The 17,243-nt window shown below is 41.9% G+C and overlaps 1 protein-coding gene across 1 annotated transcript; it reads right to left on the bottom strand.

Moving 5' to 3' along the window:
• Positions 1-1,122: 1,122 nt before the first annotated feature.
• On the bottom strand, positions 1,123-17,046 carry grhl1 (grainyhead-like transcription factor 1). The gene is made up of 16 exons (XM_069152298.1): positions 16,901-17,046; positions 14,477-14,666; positions 14,103-14,176; positions 13,016-13,149; positions 12,693-12,928; positions 12,003-12,085; positions 11,437-11,590; positions 11,174-11,285; positions 10,841-10,935; positions 8,871-9,114; positions 7,872-8,002; positions 6,005-6,033; positions 5,682-5,767; positions 3,672-3,757; positions 3,093-3,157; positions 1,123-2,530 (listed from the first exon to the last, which is right to left on the bottom strand). Exons 1-16 carry the CDS (start codon positions 16,918-16,920, stop codon positions 2,416-2,418), a joined length of 1,854 nt encoding a protein of 617 aa, XP_069008399.1. The 5' UTR covers positions 16,921-17,046; the 3' UTR covers positions 1,123-2,415.
• Positions 17,047-17,243: the final 197 nt, after the last annotated feature.

The raw sequence follows: 17,243 nt of genomic DNA, 5'->3' as shown, positions 1-17,243 counted from the left end.
TCACTCACTCAATTGGTATCAATTAATTTTTTTCAAATCAAATCATTTTCAATAAACTGCAAAAATATGACAGGAAAAATAAGAGTTTTGAGCCTGACGTCACAGTCACCTATACATAGGACAGAAGCTGCACCTCTACGCCAACTCTGGGTTCAAATGAGGACATCGCCCCAAAAAAAAAAAAAAAAAAAAGGTGGGAGAGTATTGAGCAGCGGGAGTGGGCGAGACAATACAAGTGAACAGATGGTGGATGACACTTAAAGGGACTGTCAGTGTGGCAGCATGGCAACGCTGGCATGCCTCGTTGGTTAAATTGTAACTAAAATGCACCTGAACCTTTAAAGTGCATCTTTTATGATTCTGCCTGTGCAGCTATCACACTGCTCGTGCAGCCACAGATACAGCGTCCTCCGTGCTGAGGCGTGGTACTCGGCACATCACGAGTCCAGCCACGGACAATTATAACGATCTCAGTAGAAATGAGCAGAAGAGAGGAAAGAGAGCTGCCGAGCACCTCAACAACTCAAGTCAACAAATTTACATTTATAATCCTATTAATTAGTTCATTATTTATTTTATTTTTTTACTGCCCACTCCTGCATACGAGTCAACAGACATGCCAGCGGTTCTGTGACTCTGTATGCACAGTGGTGCTTAAACATGCCAACTGTTAACACGCTGATGTTTAGTGTTAATCATATTTGCCAGTCAGCCTAGTGTATGTTATCAAGCTAACAGTTACTAATTAGGACTTTAACCACAGTACAGCCGAGGCTGGTGGAATTAGTTCTGGTTCAGGTGCTAAATGAGCGGTTAAGGAATTACTAAGGTTATTACAGTTGATCTTGATTGGTGAAAAAAAAAAGGTCTGTACCGGATTTCACAACCGAGTATTATCAGAGGGTGGAAGTAGGAAATCTGCGGCCAGGTTTCCGACAGAGCAGCGTCTCTTCCCCAGGCTGCTTTATCATTTCCCATTTCCTGTTGATGCCCAGACATCTGTTCATCTCTGCCACAGCTCACCACCACAGCTACTACTAGATCTAAAATGTAATATTATTTACTAAAAGCATAACAACAACAAAAATCTTGTAAGATGAGAATTCAAAAGTGACGACTGTAGCAGACCAAAGAAGAGATTTTATTGAGCACTTTGTCCATAAAATGTTTACAAAAAAAGACATTCATTAAAAACATGTTCACTTTCTGTCCCTTGACATGTAATAACTTCATATAAAAAGGAACAAAAACATGATATTATTAGGATTAATAAAAATTGGTTATATATGGTTAAAAAAACAAACAAAAAAAAGCAATGACCCACATCCTTTCTCTTAATAAATATATACACAATAAGTACTGACATACAAACAGGGATTATATAGAGCCTTTTTTTTTCAGTTGGTATATACAACAATATTTCCATTAAAAAAAAAAAAAAATAAAAAAAAAAAAAAAATCAATTAACATGTATTCTATACTATAGTTATGGCGATAAATGGAGATTTCTTTTCTGAATGTGTCTGAACCTAAATATCATATTGCACTTCCAGGACAGCCTGCACAGACTGCACTAGATATTCATTGACCTATTTCATCAACATTCAGAAAACTAGTCTACAGGGGAAGGGTAGCTGTGTCTTAGCGATATTGTCAATATAGTTAGTGACTATGTAATACTTACAAAGAGGCCATTATTTAGACTGATCTGAGAAAAAGCATCTTTTAAGCCATGTAATTCACAAAAATGGCATCCTAAGCTCAGAAATACTAACATTTCCAGCATGCTACCCTAATTGTATGATGTTTAAAGAAAGTTTTACACACTAAATACTGCAATGTTGTGTAGTATTAAAACACTGAACCACTGTGGCTCCATCAGCAATTTGCTGTCATCTTTTGTGCGCTAACTTTGCAGATTGCAATCGTCAGTGCTATTTAGGAAGGGAAAGATCTGTTTCTCCGAATAAAACTCAAGACTAACAATGATTAAAGCTTGCTGCTTGCATAGCATGAGGTATAGCAGCACTACAATTGCTCTGCAAATTTGAACAAATTTACAAAAGTAGGCACTAATATTTGAGGTGGAGCTCATATTCTCACTAAATACAAAAGTGTCATAACAATCAAACATGTCCTCTGTTGTTAATTCTTTTACACAGAAAAGTTTTAAAAATGAATCAAAATGTATAACTTACATCTCTGACCAACAGTGTTGTCTGTTAAGAGCTATGGCTTTTAAATGCCACTTTAAGGACTTCTTAAAAAAAAAATAGTTTGACAGCACAAACACAACATGATTTCAGTTTCAGATTGAGTCCATAATCACTGCACAGCCAGAAGTGTAAACCTGACAGCTCCGTTGGTCCTCCGCCCCTCTGCTCAGGATAACCCGGGATACCTCCACGTCCCCAATCAGATTTCAGTGAGGGTGAGTTTATACATGCCTCCCAGCTCCTCCATGGTGATCTGGAAGGTGTCTTCGTTGGAGTAGTGTTTGATGATGTTGTCGTCCATGTGGACCAGAATACTGTGAACAAAGAAAAACAAAATCTTTAAAAAAAAAAAAGATGATTTTCGGACTCTTAAGAGTGAAGGACCAATCAACAGGTGGAAATAAATTGATTTAGTTTTTGTTTCACTCATTCAACATCAAAGGAATAATTTCAGATTTTGGAAAACACACCACCTTATACAGTAAATATAAAGCTGGAGCCAGCAGCTCATTAGCTTAGTTTAGCACAAAGGCTTTCTACCTTTATGCAAATCACTTTATAATTAATTTACCTTCCATTTTTAGATTAGAGTGAGGCCGACCAAGCTTGTGGCTCTGTGGGCCTGTTCTTACAGTTCATGATTGGTAAGAAGGAAGAGCCAGAAAAAAACATGATTTGATCAACATCGTTATCATTTGCATTTTGAAGGTAAACTGCATTTACCTACAGCCTCATTTGCATATCAGAAGTAAAACAGTTGAGCAAGGCCCTGAGGCAAAGGTTAAAGATGGAGCATAATTTTATTTATTTTGCATTTGTATATGTCCTTCACAGATGTTCAGACACAGAATAAGAATCTTAACATCGGACACTCACCCTTTCTTGCACTTCTTATAGACCTTTCCAACCTTATCCAAAGGCAGCTCATACTTCTCTGAAATCTGGTTAAGAAACAATATTAATCAGCGTTAATATTATAACAGACATTACAAACAAACACACACGCATGAAAACTAATCAGGTCTTGTGTTTAATCATTTCAACACCTGGTTCACCTATTATATTTTACCTACTCCACTATTCTCTGTAGCCACAGCAACCCTTCTTTTTAAACTTGATGACCCCTAATGTAACCTCTTTGTCACCTTTCACCAGCTGCTTCTCTCACCCCAGGACGTTTCCACCACTTTTCCACCACTTTGTGTCGTCGTCCTCTCCGCCACCACCCTTTACCATCTCTCTCTTTGACCTTATTGTCCCTGCCTGTCGAACCGCCCCCCCCTCTAATCCACTCCTTTGCTTTATCCCTGTGCCGGTTTCCTGCCACAACTCTCACATAATTGATTAGACTCTCGCTCTCAAGACTGGCTCTCAAGCTGCAGTGTGTGAACACCAATATGAAACAGGAACTTCAATAGAAACCATAACCAAGACAATGAAGTGAGAACAACTTACAGCTTCCACCAGGCCTTTAAGCGTGGGATTCTTCAGCATGAGCGCATCAAACACCTCCTCTGTTTCCCTGCGCACGTACAGCAGCACTGTGTGGTGAAAAACAAGAGAGGAGGCGGTTAGGCGTCAAAGCAAAAGGACGTATGTTCACGGACTGAACACAAACACGACTCTCAGACAAAAGTCACCGGCAGTCATAAAAAGGGTTTATTTGCGTCGGACCAAACAGCTTAACTGCTGCTTTGGTTCGTTTGTGTGGGTTTTTTGGATTTGGGGCTTTACTGCATCTCCATCTCACTTTCAAAGTGGTGAAGCTCAAGCACATCTACACATATGTTTTAATCCAACAGTACATTTTCAGCATTTTAACGAAATATCCAAACTTGAAGAGGTGGTACAGGGCCCAGACAAAGCCCACCTAGAAAGCACACTGATCATGCAACACTGGTGAGGCTATGAAGAGAGACACGTACAAACAGATGGACAGACCTACATCCCATTCACTACACCCAGTCGTCTTAAAATAGATCCTGTTCTGAAGAGATTTTGTTTTTAAACTGTTGCAGGAAATTGTGAAATTCGTGGACTCTAAAAACCAATCAGATGGAGAACTACACCTTATTTTCAACTAGTTTTCTATGCGCAAGGAGCTCTAACTTGTTTTATCCACTTCTGTGTATGTACTGACACCAAATGTAAAAGAAGTGAGGTAAGTGACAGTGTGATGTTGTTTGGCTTCCAACTGTGATAGTATGCACGGGACATATTTGTCACTGGCACACTGGTCTGGAGCAGTGACGAATAATGACAGACGCCATTTCAAGGAGTCTGTGCAACAGATGATTGACAACATCACGCCAAAGCTGCCAAATATCTGACTGGAAAAACACGACAGCTCATGTGGAGAGGTTATACAACTTCTTCCTACACGACAGCTGAATTTGGTTAAATTTTGAGAAAATAAAGAGATATAGCAGACGTGCTTACTGCTGGCTTATGTTACCTTATATTCAAAAACTTTACTTTCAGTGTTGCAGCACTTTTTAAAGTCAGTGGATCCCAATTTTTGACATGTGGCCCCTCAATGTAAAGTCATATCTACTTCTGAGTCCTCGTTACAGGTTGACACCCCAGTGTCAAAAAGAGCTCAAAGACCACCAAAGGAGGATTTTTCTGGCTTTCAAACATGCACTGCAACCCTGGACTCATCTAGTCATGGATTGGACATTCAATGGACTCTACCCTGCCAGCACTCTGGTACAAAGTCCGTGCAATGTCCGACTGTGCCCATGTGTGAATAGATATGGCCGGTGGCCGGAGAATTCACATCGAGTGAGCAGGTGTGTCGATGACGTTTCTGTATGCATTATTTGGTACTGCAGATGTTTTTGGTGACCCCCTAAATTTTTCTTAAGACCCAGTGACACCTCACTGCGGTTTGCTGACTGGTTTAGTATTCATCTGACCAGGTTCAATCAGTTCTCTGTGGTTGGTCTCCAACTTAAAGTCCTGCAGCAGGAACGTATCTTGCGAGGTCTAGCCTGGCTTTGTGAGGGTAGTGACTTCACAGGTGAATCGTTTGCTTACCGTTTAATATTGTCCTCCTCTAGCAAAAACACATGTATTATTTTCTTTCTTGTTTTTGTTTTTTAAATGCTGCTGTATTTGTATGAATAGAATATAGGGTAAAGGGCACCGGCTTGTTTGCTTGTATGTGTGCACGGAGTGATCAGTGGTATTTTGTTGGGTCAGTGGAGGCCTCAGGCACGTGTGTCTGTTTTGAAAGACCTGGAACAATCACATGACCCAGAGAGTGTGAGTGGGTGTGGGTGTTGGGGAGGGGGGGGGGGGGTGTTCAGGGGCTGTGTGCCGTAAACATACATACATGTGGAGACACTTTAAAACACTAATTTAGCCCCACACTCAAAGGCCCCTAATCAGGCACATGAACAGTCTAAACATTACACACAGTCAACACACATATATATATATATATATATATATATATATTACCTTTCTTTGGTTCATCAGCTCTTGCCATTTTGTTTGGAGGTGAGCTGAACTCATCATCACTGAAGGGTAATCTCTTCATGCCTGAGCTGCAGTGGACACACACAGAGTAATGCTTAAATGGTCTTAACCAGCAAACTGGTTATAAAACACAAGCAAGCACACACGCACACACACGCACACACACACACACACACACGACACAAAGCCCACGGACATTTCCTAGAAACAGCATATGCATCCCTGTATGCCTTTTAAGGGGAATGTGCAAAAGAGTTCAAACCTAATACAAAGCAAGCGTGAAATCAGGGTTTCAGTGAACTCACCTGTCTTCTCCATCTTCTGCTGAGAAAGGCTGAAAGAGAAACACAGGCACAAAATCACTCAAATGGATAATATAAGTTAATAACCAACCATATACAGTATCAGAGACTACTTTGAAATGGAAAAGTATGAGTAATAGATGTTGAATAACTGGCTATCAAATATCTATGATGATATCTGACATTGAAAAAGACTCATGTACTTATGAATATGATTGTGACTGATACCCTGCAATGGAAAAGCTGCAGTTGTAACTCTGCACGGTATCTGCTAAATCAGTCAAGTAGGTCAAAGGCAAAGTCGACATCCAAGTACAAATGGTTCCCAGTGTTAACTCATTTATTCTTCCTCTATCACGAGAACTGGACCTGTCCGAGCAGAAACAGTGAAGTGCAGGTCTGGACTCTGGGTCATAGGTTTCCTTTGGAGCTTCACAAGATTATTTATAGGATAGTCTGATCAGACTTAGTGTTGTTTTTCATATGAAATACAGAATACTTTTAAACACAGTGGGGCTGCGGCTCCCAAATATTTTCACTACTTTGTTGTTGTAATTTGCTGTTTTTTTTCCATTGACTTGTCAATTTGCCAAAAGAATGTTAGAAAATTGTCTAAAATGTTTCAAACACTGCAAGGTTATGTCTTCAAATTTGTTTTACTTAAGAAATGGTTTAAACCAAAGATATGATTTATTGTCACGTATGACAAAGAAGCAGAACCTAGCGTTTGCGATGCTGCAACTAATGGAAATTTAGCATTTTTGCTTGAAAAAAAAAAAAAAAAGGATCCAAATAGCAAATAGATTCATTGATGAAAGTCCAACTCATTTTTCTTTAAAAGCTGCTGTTTTTTTAGCCTTTTGCCCTGTAACTATTGATTTCAGGTATTGCTGTTAATAGAATTCTATTATGAGAGGAAAGCCAGTAAACCCAGAGTTTATCAGAAACCGATAGCACGGCCACAGAGAGTTCATATAGGTTCAATGTTACCAGAAATAACCTCCTTTCCCTCCCTCAGACTGAAATGAATGCAGGAACACAGAACAGGAGAAAGAGCACTTCTTTTTTATTTTATTTTGGTCATTTGCTGTCACTTCTCCTGATCTGACCAGACAAGTAGTCAAATTTCTTAGTAGACAAAACCATTTCTGTGGAATCATTTTCACCAGAAATAAAAGAGCTCATCTTACTCTTCACTGAAAACCCATAAGACTCAAATAAACTGTGTGCAGGTCGGGTGTGCACAAACCTCTGCAAGAACCATGTGACGTGGTCACTCTGGCTGGAAGAAGCAAAGCTCAGAGTCCAGTCACAGAGGACAGGCGTTACTGCTGCTTAAAACTGATAAAAAAAACAGACAAACTGGATTTTTCCATCCGTACGTGTATCGTTATCCATTTCCTTTCTGCAACATACCACATCCACAAATCAATAAGAAAACCTTTCCTCCTCCCCCTGTCTCCAAATCATTTATTCCCTTTCCCCAGAACATATGAACACAGGAACTGTTGTGGTTGTACAGGTACTATGTTCTGCATCCCGCGGTTTATTTCGAGTCACGGGTAAATGATTTAACACAAGTAAGCGGTCTGAAAGCCAGCCATCAGTATGTAGGATTCCTTTTCAAAGCTCGCAACTAGAACTGTCTGTTCCTGCCAACTAGCAAGCATGCAGGTCACCTCGACCCAGCTGGCAGATGAGTGGGCGGAAGCCTCTCAACAAACTGTTTACGGACCACCTAAGATGCTACGAATGCACACAAGTGGAGCAAAAATTCATGTTTGGAAATGTCTTCAAAGGCAGGTTATTCCACTCCGACCTAAACAGTACTGGAGGAATGAGATGCTTGTGTCTGTTGTTTGGCACTCACATGGCGCTGGAACGTAGCGAAGTGAATGTCGGGGATGAAAAGGACGGGCTGGGTCTCGATGTCGGTCATCATCTTGAAGATGGTCATGTCGTTGCGTTTCTGAAGGATTGCGGGCATTTTCACATCCGCAACTGGGAGGAAGAAAACAAAAAAAAAAGCACAGCAGGAAGCATCTTATTAAAAGTGTATTCATGACGGCGGACAAAGTCAAAGTCTTCAAACCTCCCTTAAAACATTTTTATAGCCATTTCAAGTCAGCACAACAAGCAGTAAACACAGCACGGAGATATTATCACCTCATAAAGCTGCTAGAGTAAATATGTTCGTTTACATCAAACACAGAGCAACATTTTATGGGCAGCGATCAAATATGAAGACAACATTCAGACTGCTCTCTTGGTTTCCAGTGACTCCTGATTGATATTGGCTCTTAAACTGTTCTACTATATTTATGCTTGTTGCTGCTAACTTTCGGCTGTTGGCCTCCAGTGGATTTATTAACCATTTATTAATGTATGTATTTTTTTGCTGATTACGGCACCTCGCTGCGGCTGGAAATGGGGCGCGCAAAAGCATTGAGAGCGGACCATAACAGGAAAAAGTTTAAGTGTTGGCCCTGAAACCAAAACAATGAGCCGAAAAAAAGCTAAAACGCCCTATAGAGCTGAGAACAACTGTAGAGTCGGGTGATAGTTGTCGGTAGGTTTGTAACTACAAGTCCTGAACCACGTACAAGTTCTCAGTTGACTCATTGTTTATATCAAAATAATAATTAGTACATTAGCGGCAGGCAGGCGTTTCCGATATTTTATGTCTGAACTTGTCATGACTGTGCTGTTTGATGACTTTTTATGAAGTGTGATGGAGCTTTTCCCTGCTGTATGTTCAGATAAATGCTTTATCGCTGCAATAATTCCTGAATTCCTGAACCTACAGCACTCATTTTAGTAGTTCGGGTCCCCCTGCTTGTGACTTTCTTACAACTTAAAAGTGACTTACAACTCAGGCCAGGGTTGAGTTCGTTCACCTTCCCTTTCCGGCGCGACTGCTTCCTCTCCTCATCTCGGATCTTCCTCTCTGCCCCCTTGTCACAGAAGACTTTGATCTGGCAGTAGGCGCGGTGGATGGGCTTGTTGCTGCGGTTGTTGTAGCTGTACGTGTCGATCTGCAGGTTCAGAGGGAGACCTTTCACCCCCTTCTGAGAGGAGAAGTCTGTGCTCAGACAGTTGACAGAGATGAAGATCTGCGGGGGAGAGAAGGGGACAGTGAAGACGAGCCAAGACAAAAAAGAGAAGGAAACGGACCGACAGATGTGCAACTTCCACTCTCAAAAGTTGAAGCAACTACAACTGAGAGCAGTAGTTTTACTCTGATTACTTTAGCACTCCTGTGAGTGTCACAAAAGGTGTGCAGCAGGTGCCTCAGACTGCATTCAGTGTTCTGTGTTGCCCTCTTTTGGCCGGCTTCAGTCATCACATGCTCATTTTATTTTCCTTTGTCCTCTTGTTGCTTGGACTGAAAACAGCTTTTCATCACTGCATTTACAAAACACACAATAATAACACCTAATAGAGAAGATATCACTAATTATATTTTGAATAAACCAATCTTTGGGAATGTTTTTGTGCATTCATGCATCGCATGATTACAGTGTATTTAAAAATTAGATTACATATTTAATGATAGAGTTTTTAGCCCTATGAGGTGCATTTAACGCAACTTATTGCATTATTACTGCCAGAGCACAGCAATAAAAGGGGGGGGGCAGCCCACAAAAAAAAAAAAAAAAATATATATATATATATACACTGCGTTGCAATCACCTCGACGGCAAACCACACATATGCAATCGTGCTGTCTCGCACATGCACGCACACACACACACACACACACACACACACACACACACACACACACACAGACACTTTTCTCACCCCAACTCACCCAACCAGCACAACTAAATGCCAGACCCTGAGCCTAACCTCATTTTGAGCTGAAACCTGCAACCAAAACAGAAAGTGATGACCAGATAAAATGTCACTCCCAATTCTCAAACTCAAATCCATCCTCTCAAACACACAGACATCTAAGTACACACACACATCTTCAACTGTAACCTAACACGAAATGACAACACACAAGGATGAACATCCTATGGACACAGGCCTCGAGTCATGAGACAGTTAGACCCACATCCTGGTGTGTGTGTGTGTGTGTGTGTGTGTGTGCGCGCGTGCAAAAGAGGTCTGTGCATGTGACTGTTTATGCAAACTGTAGTTTGCAGAAGACTTCCAGAAAGTGCTGGAGATGAGCCGCAGCACCATGTTGTCTCTTTGTCTGTTTGCTGGCTTGTCAGCCGTCTTCTATCTCCGACTGACAGCGGAGCAGTGACAGAGGGCAGCATGGGCCTTCGACAACAAAGATAAAAAACCCCGAGCTCCTCCTTCCTCATCGCCTTTCCTAGTTTCCTCATTCCTCCGCTCTTTGTTGCTCCCGTTTGAGGCGAAGAAATACCTCAACATGCAGCATCACAATAGAGGTGACAGACAGACAGGCAGGTCAGACCAGTCAAGAAAAACTCACGCACGCCTCCGTGTTTCTACGCAACCCGAGCAAACATGCAGGAGGACTCGACGGCATCCTTCCTTTTAAGCCGCTATTTTATTTAACGAGGAGTCACCGCCTGAAACCGTTACTGTCGTCTGCGATAAAACAAAAGAGGGGTTGGTGTTGGCCATATTAAAAGCTCAAAACAAGGAAGTGCATGGAAACCGTGGATCACCAGTGACCATGTAAACCAAATATTGTTTTTACATGGACACTGAAGGGCAAACAGCAGCCTTCACGTATGTTTAAATGAAAATCAGCCATGTCGCGAATACTAGCAGCAGTGTCATGACTGAGGAGCGTGTCAGTCAGTCTGTGGAGCTGCGTATGAAAGCATGCGGATGTTTATCTCAGTGTCTTACTTTGGCTTCCTCATTGGTGTCCCAGGTGAAGGAAATGGCGTTGTAGGAAATCTCCTCGATGTTGGCAATGGTGTTGAAGCTCTCTTTGTAGTCAGCTGGAGCAACAAAGGCCAGTTTATTGATGAATTAAAAGGTTATATATCGTGATGTGTAAAACTTCAAAGTATCAGATGGATATTAACTGCGTAAAAATCAGTCAGAAACAAAGTCAACCCTAAAGTCTCATCTGTCACACCAGCAGTGTTTCAGGACTGTCTCCTAATCTTTATTTATTTTATTTTTTTTATTTAATAGCGAGCTTAAACATGAAAAATTGCTGTTGGAAGTTCTTACCGATATCAAGACACCTCTGTTTAGCCGTGTGCTGTCTGGAGTGCCAGTACTTCCAGTGTTTCAGCTGATCATCTCTGCACTTCTCCTCTCCAAAGACCACCATCACCACACTCTGACAATTCAGTAAAACACACACACACACACATGATGACATCCTAATATGTTATAAAAAAATTAAAAAAAAAAAATAACAATTAATGTTAGATTTATGTCAATAATACAAAAATATAATTATTTTTTTTAGGTGCATTTGTTTTTCTTACCCTGACTTTGGTGATGGGTTGCTGCATGCCCTTGTTGTCAACCTCCCTGAGGGTGATCGGGTAAAATTGGCCCTTGTTCAGGTACGTCATCGTCCCGTCACCCGTCTTCTGTCGCAGAGACTTGGAAGCCTCGAGTGTGTACTCGAAATTATTCCTGAAGTACAGAGAAATAAGGGTCTATCAATATCTAAAATAATCAAGTACAATTTCTACACTGAAAAACATGCTCTCTTTTCCGTAGAGGTTGATATTTTGGTTCGATTCTAAGACATTGAATTTACTGCAATTCAAGTTTGAGTCGGCACAGAAATAAAGCACCGAGGTAAAAGTTGATGGTACTTAATGGGCTTCGCTTCGCAGCTTTATCGCGACCCGAAATCAGTGCGTTGTCGGAGCGAGGCTGCAGAGGGCCCGCGTGTGCAGACGGTTGTCTTTAACCCGGTCGGGAGTCTGGTGTCTCCCATGTGACTGAGATGAATGAAGCCATTCTGCTGGTGTTGTGTCAAAAGCTGAATGGCGGTGTGGCGGTGGAGGCTGGACGGCAGGCCGGTGGCAGCGCGACTTACCCTGGCACGGTGTTAAAGTGAGTGTAGTCCTCGGGCGTCATGGAGGCCATACGTAACTGGAGATCTCCTGGGAAGGAAAACACCTGTGGAGCACAGAGAGAGAGAGAGACAGCGTGTGAAGTAAAGGAAAAAGAGGATATCAAACTGCTAGTCTGCTTTAATTTGACGTGATTTATTTTCAATGACTCTTCCAGTAATTAACAAGATGACTAATCAGTATTCTAATCTAGTGCCCCTTCGCTTCTGTTATAACAGTTTGTATTATTAATTTGTGCTTGCCATCCATCCCCCTTTTGTTTTTGTTAAAAAAAAAATGGCTCCGTTGCTAACCCCCACCCCTCCTGTACGGGGATTTTGTTGGGTTACGCTTTTCTGAGGTAATTCCCCTTCAGGTTAAAAACAGAAAGAGGAGAGAGAAAAGGCTTCCGCCATTGTAGGAGGAAAGTACAGCACTTTATTGTGTTGGTGAGACAATGGCATAATAACACACTGGCCACTATTTTGGCATGTTCAAATAAAACCAGGGAAGGCTGAGCCCACCGCTGGCTCCATGGGATCAGGTGAATATCCTATTGTCTGATGGGAGAGATCTGAGAGAGGAGAGAAGTGGAAAGCGGAGGAAAGGAAGAGGGGGGGTGTTGTAGGGAGAGCATTAGCAGGGTTTAGAAAGAGGGGGACCGAAACACTCACCTCCTGGGAACCATCCTTAAAACTCTCAGGGAAAGTGGAGTCGGGGGGCGTGCGGGACTGGGTGCTGGGGCTGAACTGGACCGCGTTGTGGGTGAGATGGCGGTCGTAGACGCCGACGTGGCTGTCGGTTTCGGCGCAGTTGTTTGGCACGCTCACAGAGAAGCCGTGCGTCGGCCCCTCGGTCTTGACAGGTGGGTAGTTTGGCACGGCGGCGATGGAAACGGTGACAGTCGTGTCTGAACAAACAACAATGAGTAAATCACAATCGGGTTTTCTGCCGGTTAACAGCTTGAATCCGCCTGTGTTACTGAATGTGAACAGACCTGGTGAAGGGAAGTGGGACCTCTTGTCCTGGGACAGCTGAAGAATATTGAAGGGGGCCTTGAGGACCTGGATCCTGTTTTCCATACCGGCTTCCTGGAGTGGAACTAAAGAGTGTCCCGCATGGATAGGGTGCCTGCGTCAAAGAAGAAAAAAAACAAAAACAGCACATACATACATCGCCCTGGATTAGAAATATTGTTTGGGATTTTGCTTTCATGTGGCACAAACTACTTAACATCTCTTATTTATGTCTACAGTGTAGAAAGAGCCCTGCTGGCCAAACTAACGTCAAAAGCGCATCCATCCAGTCAGGATCTATATTCTTCATAACATCGATCATATATGTTTTACTCTTTACTATATTTTATTTTATGTTTATTTGACAGTTTTAACTTCATATTTTTAAGGGTGTATTTGTGATGTGTGTTTTTAACTTGTGTTTTTGTGTGTTTCAGTGCTACTTTACTGATGAAGCGATCCACTGATCAACCCGATGCAGTATTTTCACACTAATCTTGAATTCACAAATGTTTTGAATGGAATGACTCTTCAAGTCTCCCCTTTGAGACTTTACAGCTTTATTTGTGTTTTTTTTTTTTTTACGACACCTGTAAATTATTTATTTTTGTGTTGCTTGATTGTGTGACCGTAAATGGGGTTTTTTTTATTCTCGGGTCTCTCTTGAAAAAGAAATCCCGATCTCCGTGAAGGTACCTTATTTAAATGAAGTGAGAAAAACCTTTTGAACTGTGTTTTAACTTCAACTGAAGAGCAAATCTAAAAGGTGAAACTCCACAGTTGTGTTCAAACTGAAAACAGGGCTAATGCATGAAAATGCATTGTGTGACGTGCAGGAAAAAAAGCAGGTACACCCCTAAGGGTAAAGGTGTGTGCAGCTTAAAATATAATTTTATATTCAGAAAATGGAAAAGAGCTTGATTTTCTCTTTTCTTTTCATGCTGCCCTCTGCTGCGCTTTTATTTTTAAAGGTGTGTGTGTGTGTGTGTGTGTGTGTGTGTGTGTGTGTGTGTGTGTGTGTGTGTGTGTGTGTGTGTGTGTGTGTATTAGGAGGTGACTGCCGCTTACCTTTTGTTGGGATCCACATCAGAGACCAGTGTGTCTGTCTTGGCCTGGTGTATTGTTCTCTTTTCCCTGGGCACCTGTAAGCGAGGGTAAACACAGCCGCTCAGCGTCTGACCACATCACATCCAACAACCCGGGTCATCCTGCTGTCTATATGGGCAGCTAGATCAGTTACATGACATATGCTCTGCCTCACAGATGTTGCTTCGTGGTCGGCTGTCACCACGAAGGAGGATCATCTCGGCGAAGTGTGTACAAATCTGCAAACTGAATCCCCCCCCCCCCTCCCCCAGCATGTGATGGTGCACTTCTTTCTAATTGCTCAGCAGAGTTGGAGAAACTTTCCTCCGCGAGGTCATGAAATTCCTTTTTAATACCTTGTAGTAGTCATAGAGCAGGCCGAGAGCTGCGGCGCTGTCTTCGTCTCCGTTTATGCTCATCATGGCCTTGGTGGCAGCGGTCAGCGGGTTCTCCAGGAACGACTTCCAGGCTTCATCTTCTGTGGTGAAGGAGCGACGCTGGCTGGCATAACCCGGCTCGTTCTGGAGAACCAAGACGGCACGCTTACTGCAAAAGGGGAGTGTTTATTTTAGTGATTGTGTAAGAATCTATTAATGAGACGTTAAGTGTTTATTTTAAGGCAGAGCTACGTCCACTTCAAAGTCTTTATAATGAAATTATTGTCAGCCGTTGGAGACCAAAGCTGTCGATAGGACTCGAGACCTGATATAAACGTTGGGATTAATATCTCCTTTTAACAGTTTAACAGACTGATTCTTGAAACCGATATAAGTTCACCGAGCTTAAGACCTAAAATCACGGCCTCGTTCAAAACGGACAAACAGGTTATAAGAGTGAGTGATCAACCACATAGATGTTCTTTATCTGCAGGACCTGTTGTTCAGGCTTTCCAGTGATTGTGCAACAAATCTCAGCCATCGAACCGAAGACGTGTCTCGAGAAAAAGATGCTCCATAGGCTCGTCCAGTGTGACGACTCCAGTTCGGGGATCCCTCATTGGTTGAAAAGCTTACCGCAAGTGACGCACCTGACCTTTTGGCATTCCTGTGTCTTAACAGCTCTGTGCTGCTGTTACTTGTGAGCGAAAAAATAATCACGAGTTTTGATGCACAGTCACCGCCTACATGTTGTTTTTTTTTCCTCCTCTTCCTCTTTCATCTCGGAGTGATTGTGTTGTAAACAGGACTGAGTTGGACTACAAATTTTAAGTGTTTATATCAGGTTCTTTAAGCCCGTGAACATGACCACTACATCTAAAAGGAAATGAAAATACAGCACTCAGTTTCTACCTGGGTGAAATAGCCAATGTTCCTGCAACATTTAGACTGAAGTTGCCTGTTTACAGTAAATTTAAATGTTTGCACAGCTTCTGTTTACTGAGCAGTGTTAAGCCTAATGACTAGAACAAAGTCAAGTCATTAATGGAGCTCTTGTTATTTAGCCCCCCCCCTCCGACCCCCTTGTATTACATCCTCAGTCACCCAGCCACCAAATCCACCGTCTGATTTTCTTTCACAACAAATTATGAAGTGTAAACGGACTGGCTCAGTTCCCATGTCGAGTATCTACAACAAAAACACTTTTTGTCTCAATGGTCAGAGCAAAGTGATAATTAGTAATCCTATATCTGATTGTGCTATTCATAAAACGCAACCTGATAAAGATCCATTATTAACTGGCAATAAACCTCCAAGGTAATACAATCCATAACTAAAACAAACAAACTACAAAATTTTTTTGTTTTTTTTAGACAGAAATTATAATTATTTCAGTAGTAGAAAATAAAGTCAGAAAGGCAGCATGACACTCTTCTCACTTTTAATGTAAAACAAAACAAACGCCAATATTTTTTTCTGCATGGACATCGAGATAAGAGTGAACTTATTTCTCTAACTTTTGACCTGCTGATTTGACAAAACATCTGAGTCGTGGATAGTAAAATCCACGAAAACCTCACAGCCCCGTGCTTGCTTACATTGTTAGTAGTCGGGCCAACGCCTAACAGGTGTACAATTTCACTCCTCTCAAACTCTCCTTGTCTTTGCCCTCAAAAAACATACAGAATATAGACTACTCATCTCTCAGTGAAATATTTGTCACCATAAAATATGTTTAATTAAAAAAAAAAATTAAAAAAAAAAAAAAATTAAATTAGTTTTAGCGGAGTTACTTATCAAAACTCTCCAACCATCTAGAGAAACAGTTTTCTTTGGCTGACAGCTCACTGCTCATGATCATGTTTATTTCCTGAACAAACATGATTAAGACTATCCACATTACTGTAAGAGCTTAAAGCAAAATCAAACACTAAACCGCCCCTCTCTATCACGGGACTGTTTTTTTTTTTTTTTTATAATTTCTAACCGGCGCCTCTGCTCGCACGACAGGTGGAGAGGCACCTGTACAGGCTTGAACATGACAGGTGAAATAAGCGGAGTTACACCATGGGAAACTATGAGATACCATCAGCTCCCAGCTTGGCAGTCGTGTCTCGGAGTAAACTTACCCATAAAGAGCAGCAATAATGATAACAATTCTAAAATAATGTTTAAATGCAAATATCGGAACATGTTTTTTTTTTTTTTTTTTAAATAGCGGGCAGCAGCTGCAGGTCAGAGGTGGACCACAGTCGGAACCATGCTTTTAAAAATCCGTCTGTGCCATGAACTCAGGAAAAAGTGCAAAAACAATGTGATAAAATAATTGGAGTAACTATTACAAGCTTATAGTGTCAAGGTGCTCGTGGTGCATCCTAAAAGTGAAGAGTCAGGACAACTTACTTGTCATGCTCCTGTGACATCTCGTTCGGTCGAACTGGACTTTCTAGTTGGTACTGAAAATCCGATCCGTCTTCTTTACCGTGAAAAACTCCGCCACTAACACTGGATGAGGGCCGCGGCAACAAACAACGGTTCCCCGACTGAGAGAACGGGTTTTGTAGGCTTTTCTCGCTTTTTGGACGTAATGCTGAGAAATTAAGGCCGGTTTTACCTGCGACAAGGCCGCGGATTGGATTACAGGTGCCTGGGGGGGCGGGGCCTCCGTGTCAATAAACCTCTCTGAGGTCGTGATTGGTTCACCCACTGGCCTACCTGCAGCTTTGGAGGGACTCAGGGTGAACTA

Source organism: Embiotoca jacksoni, unplaced genomic scaffold (genome assembly GCF_022577435.1).
Source record: "Embiotoca jacksoni isolate LCO1_2020_lvr unplaced genomic scaffold, fEmbJac1.0.p SCAF_18, whole genome shotgun sequence".
Classification (NCBI taxonomy): Eukaryota; Metazoa; Chordata; class Actinopteri; family Embiotocidae; genus Embiotoca; species Embiotoca jacksoni.
Note: the sequence above shows the minus strand (reverse complement) of the source record. Positions and strands in the feature narration are given on the sequence as shown.

Bases quoted from the DNA above. Each gene is read 5' to 3' on its own strand.
- grhl1 (XM_069152298.1), bottom strand. From the start codon at position 16,920: ATGTCACAGGAGCATGACAA. The intron at 3,158-3,671 runs GTAAGTTGTTCT...TTTCTTAACCAG, and splicing joins TTAAAGGCCTGGTGGAAGCT to ATTTCAGAGAAGTATGAGCT. The intron at 2,531-3,092 runs GTGAGTGTCCGA...CTTTGTTCACAG, and splicing joins TATAAGAAGTGCAAGAAAGG to TATTCTGGTCCACATGGACG.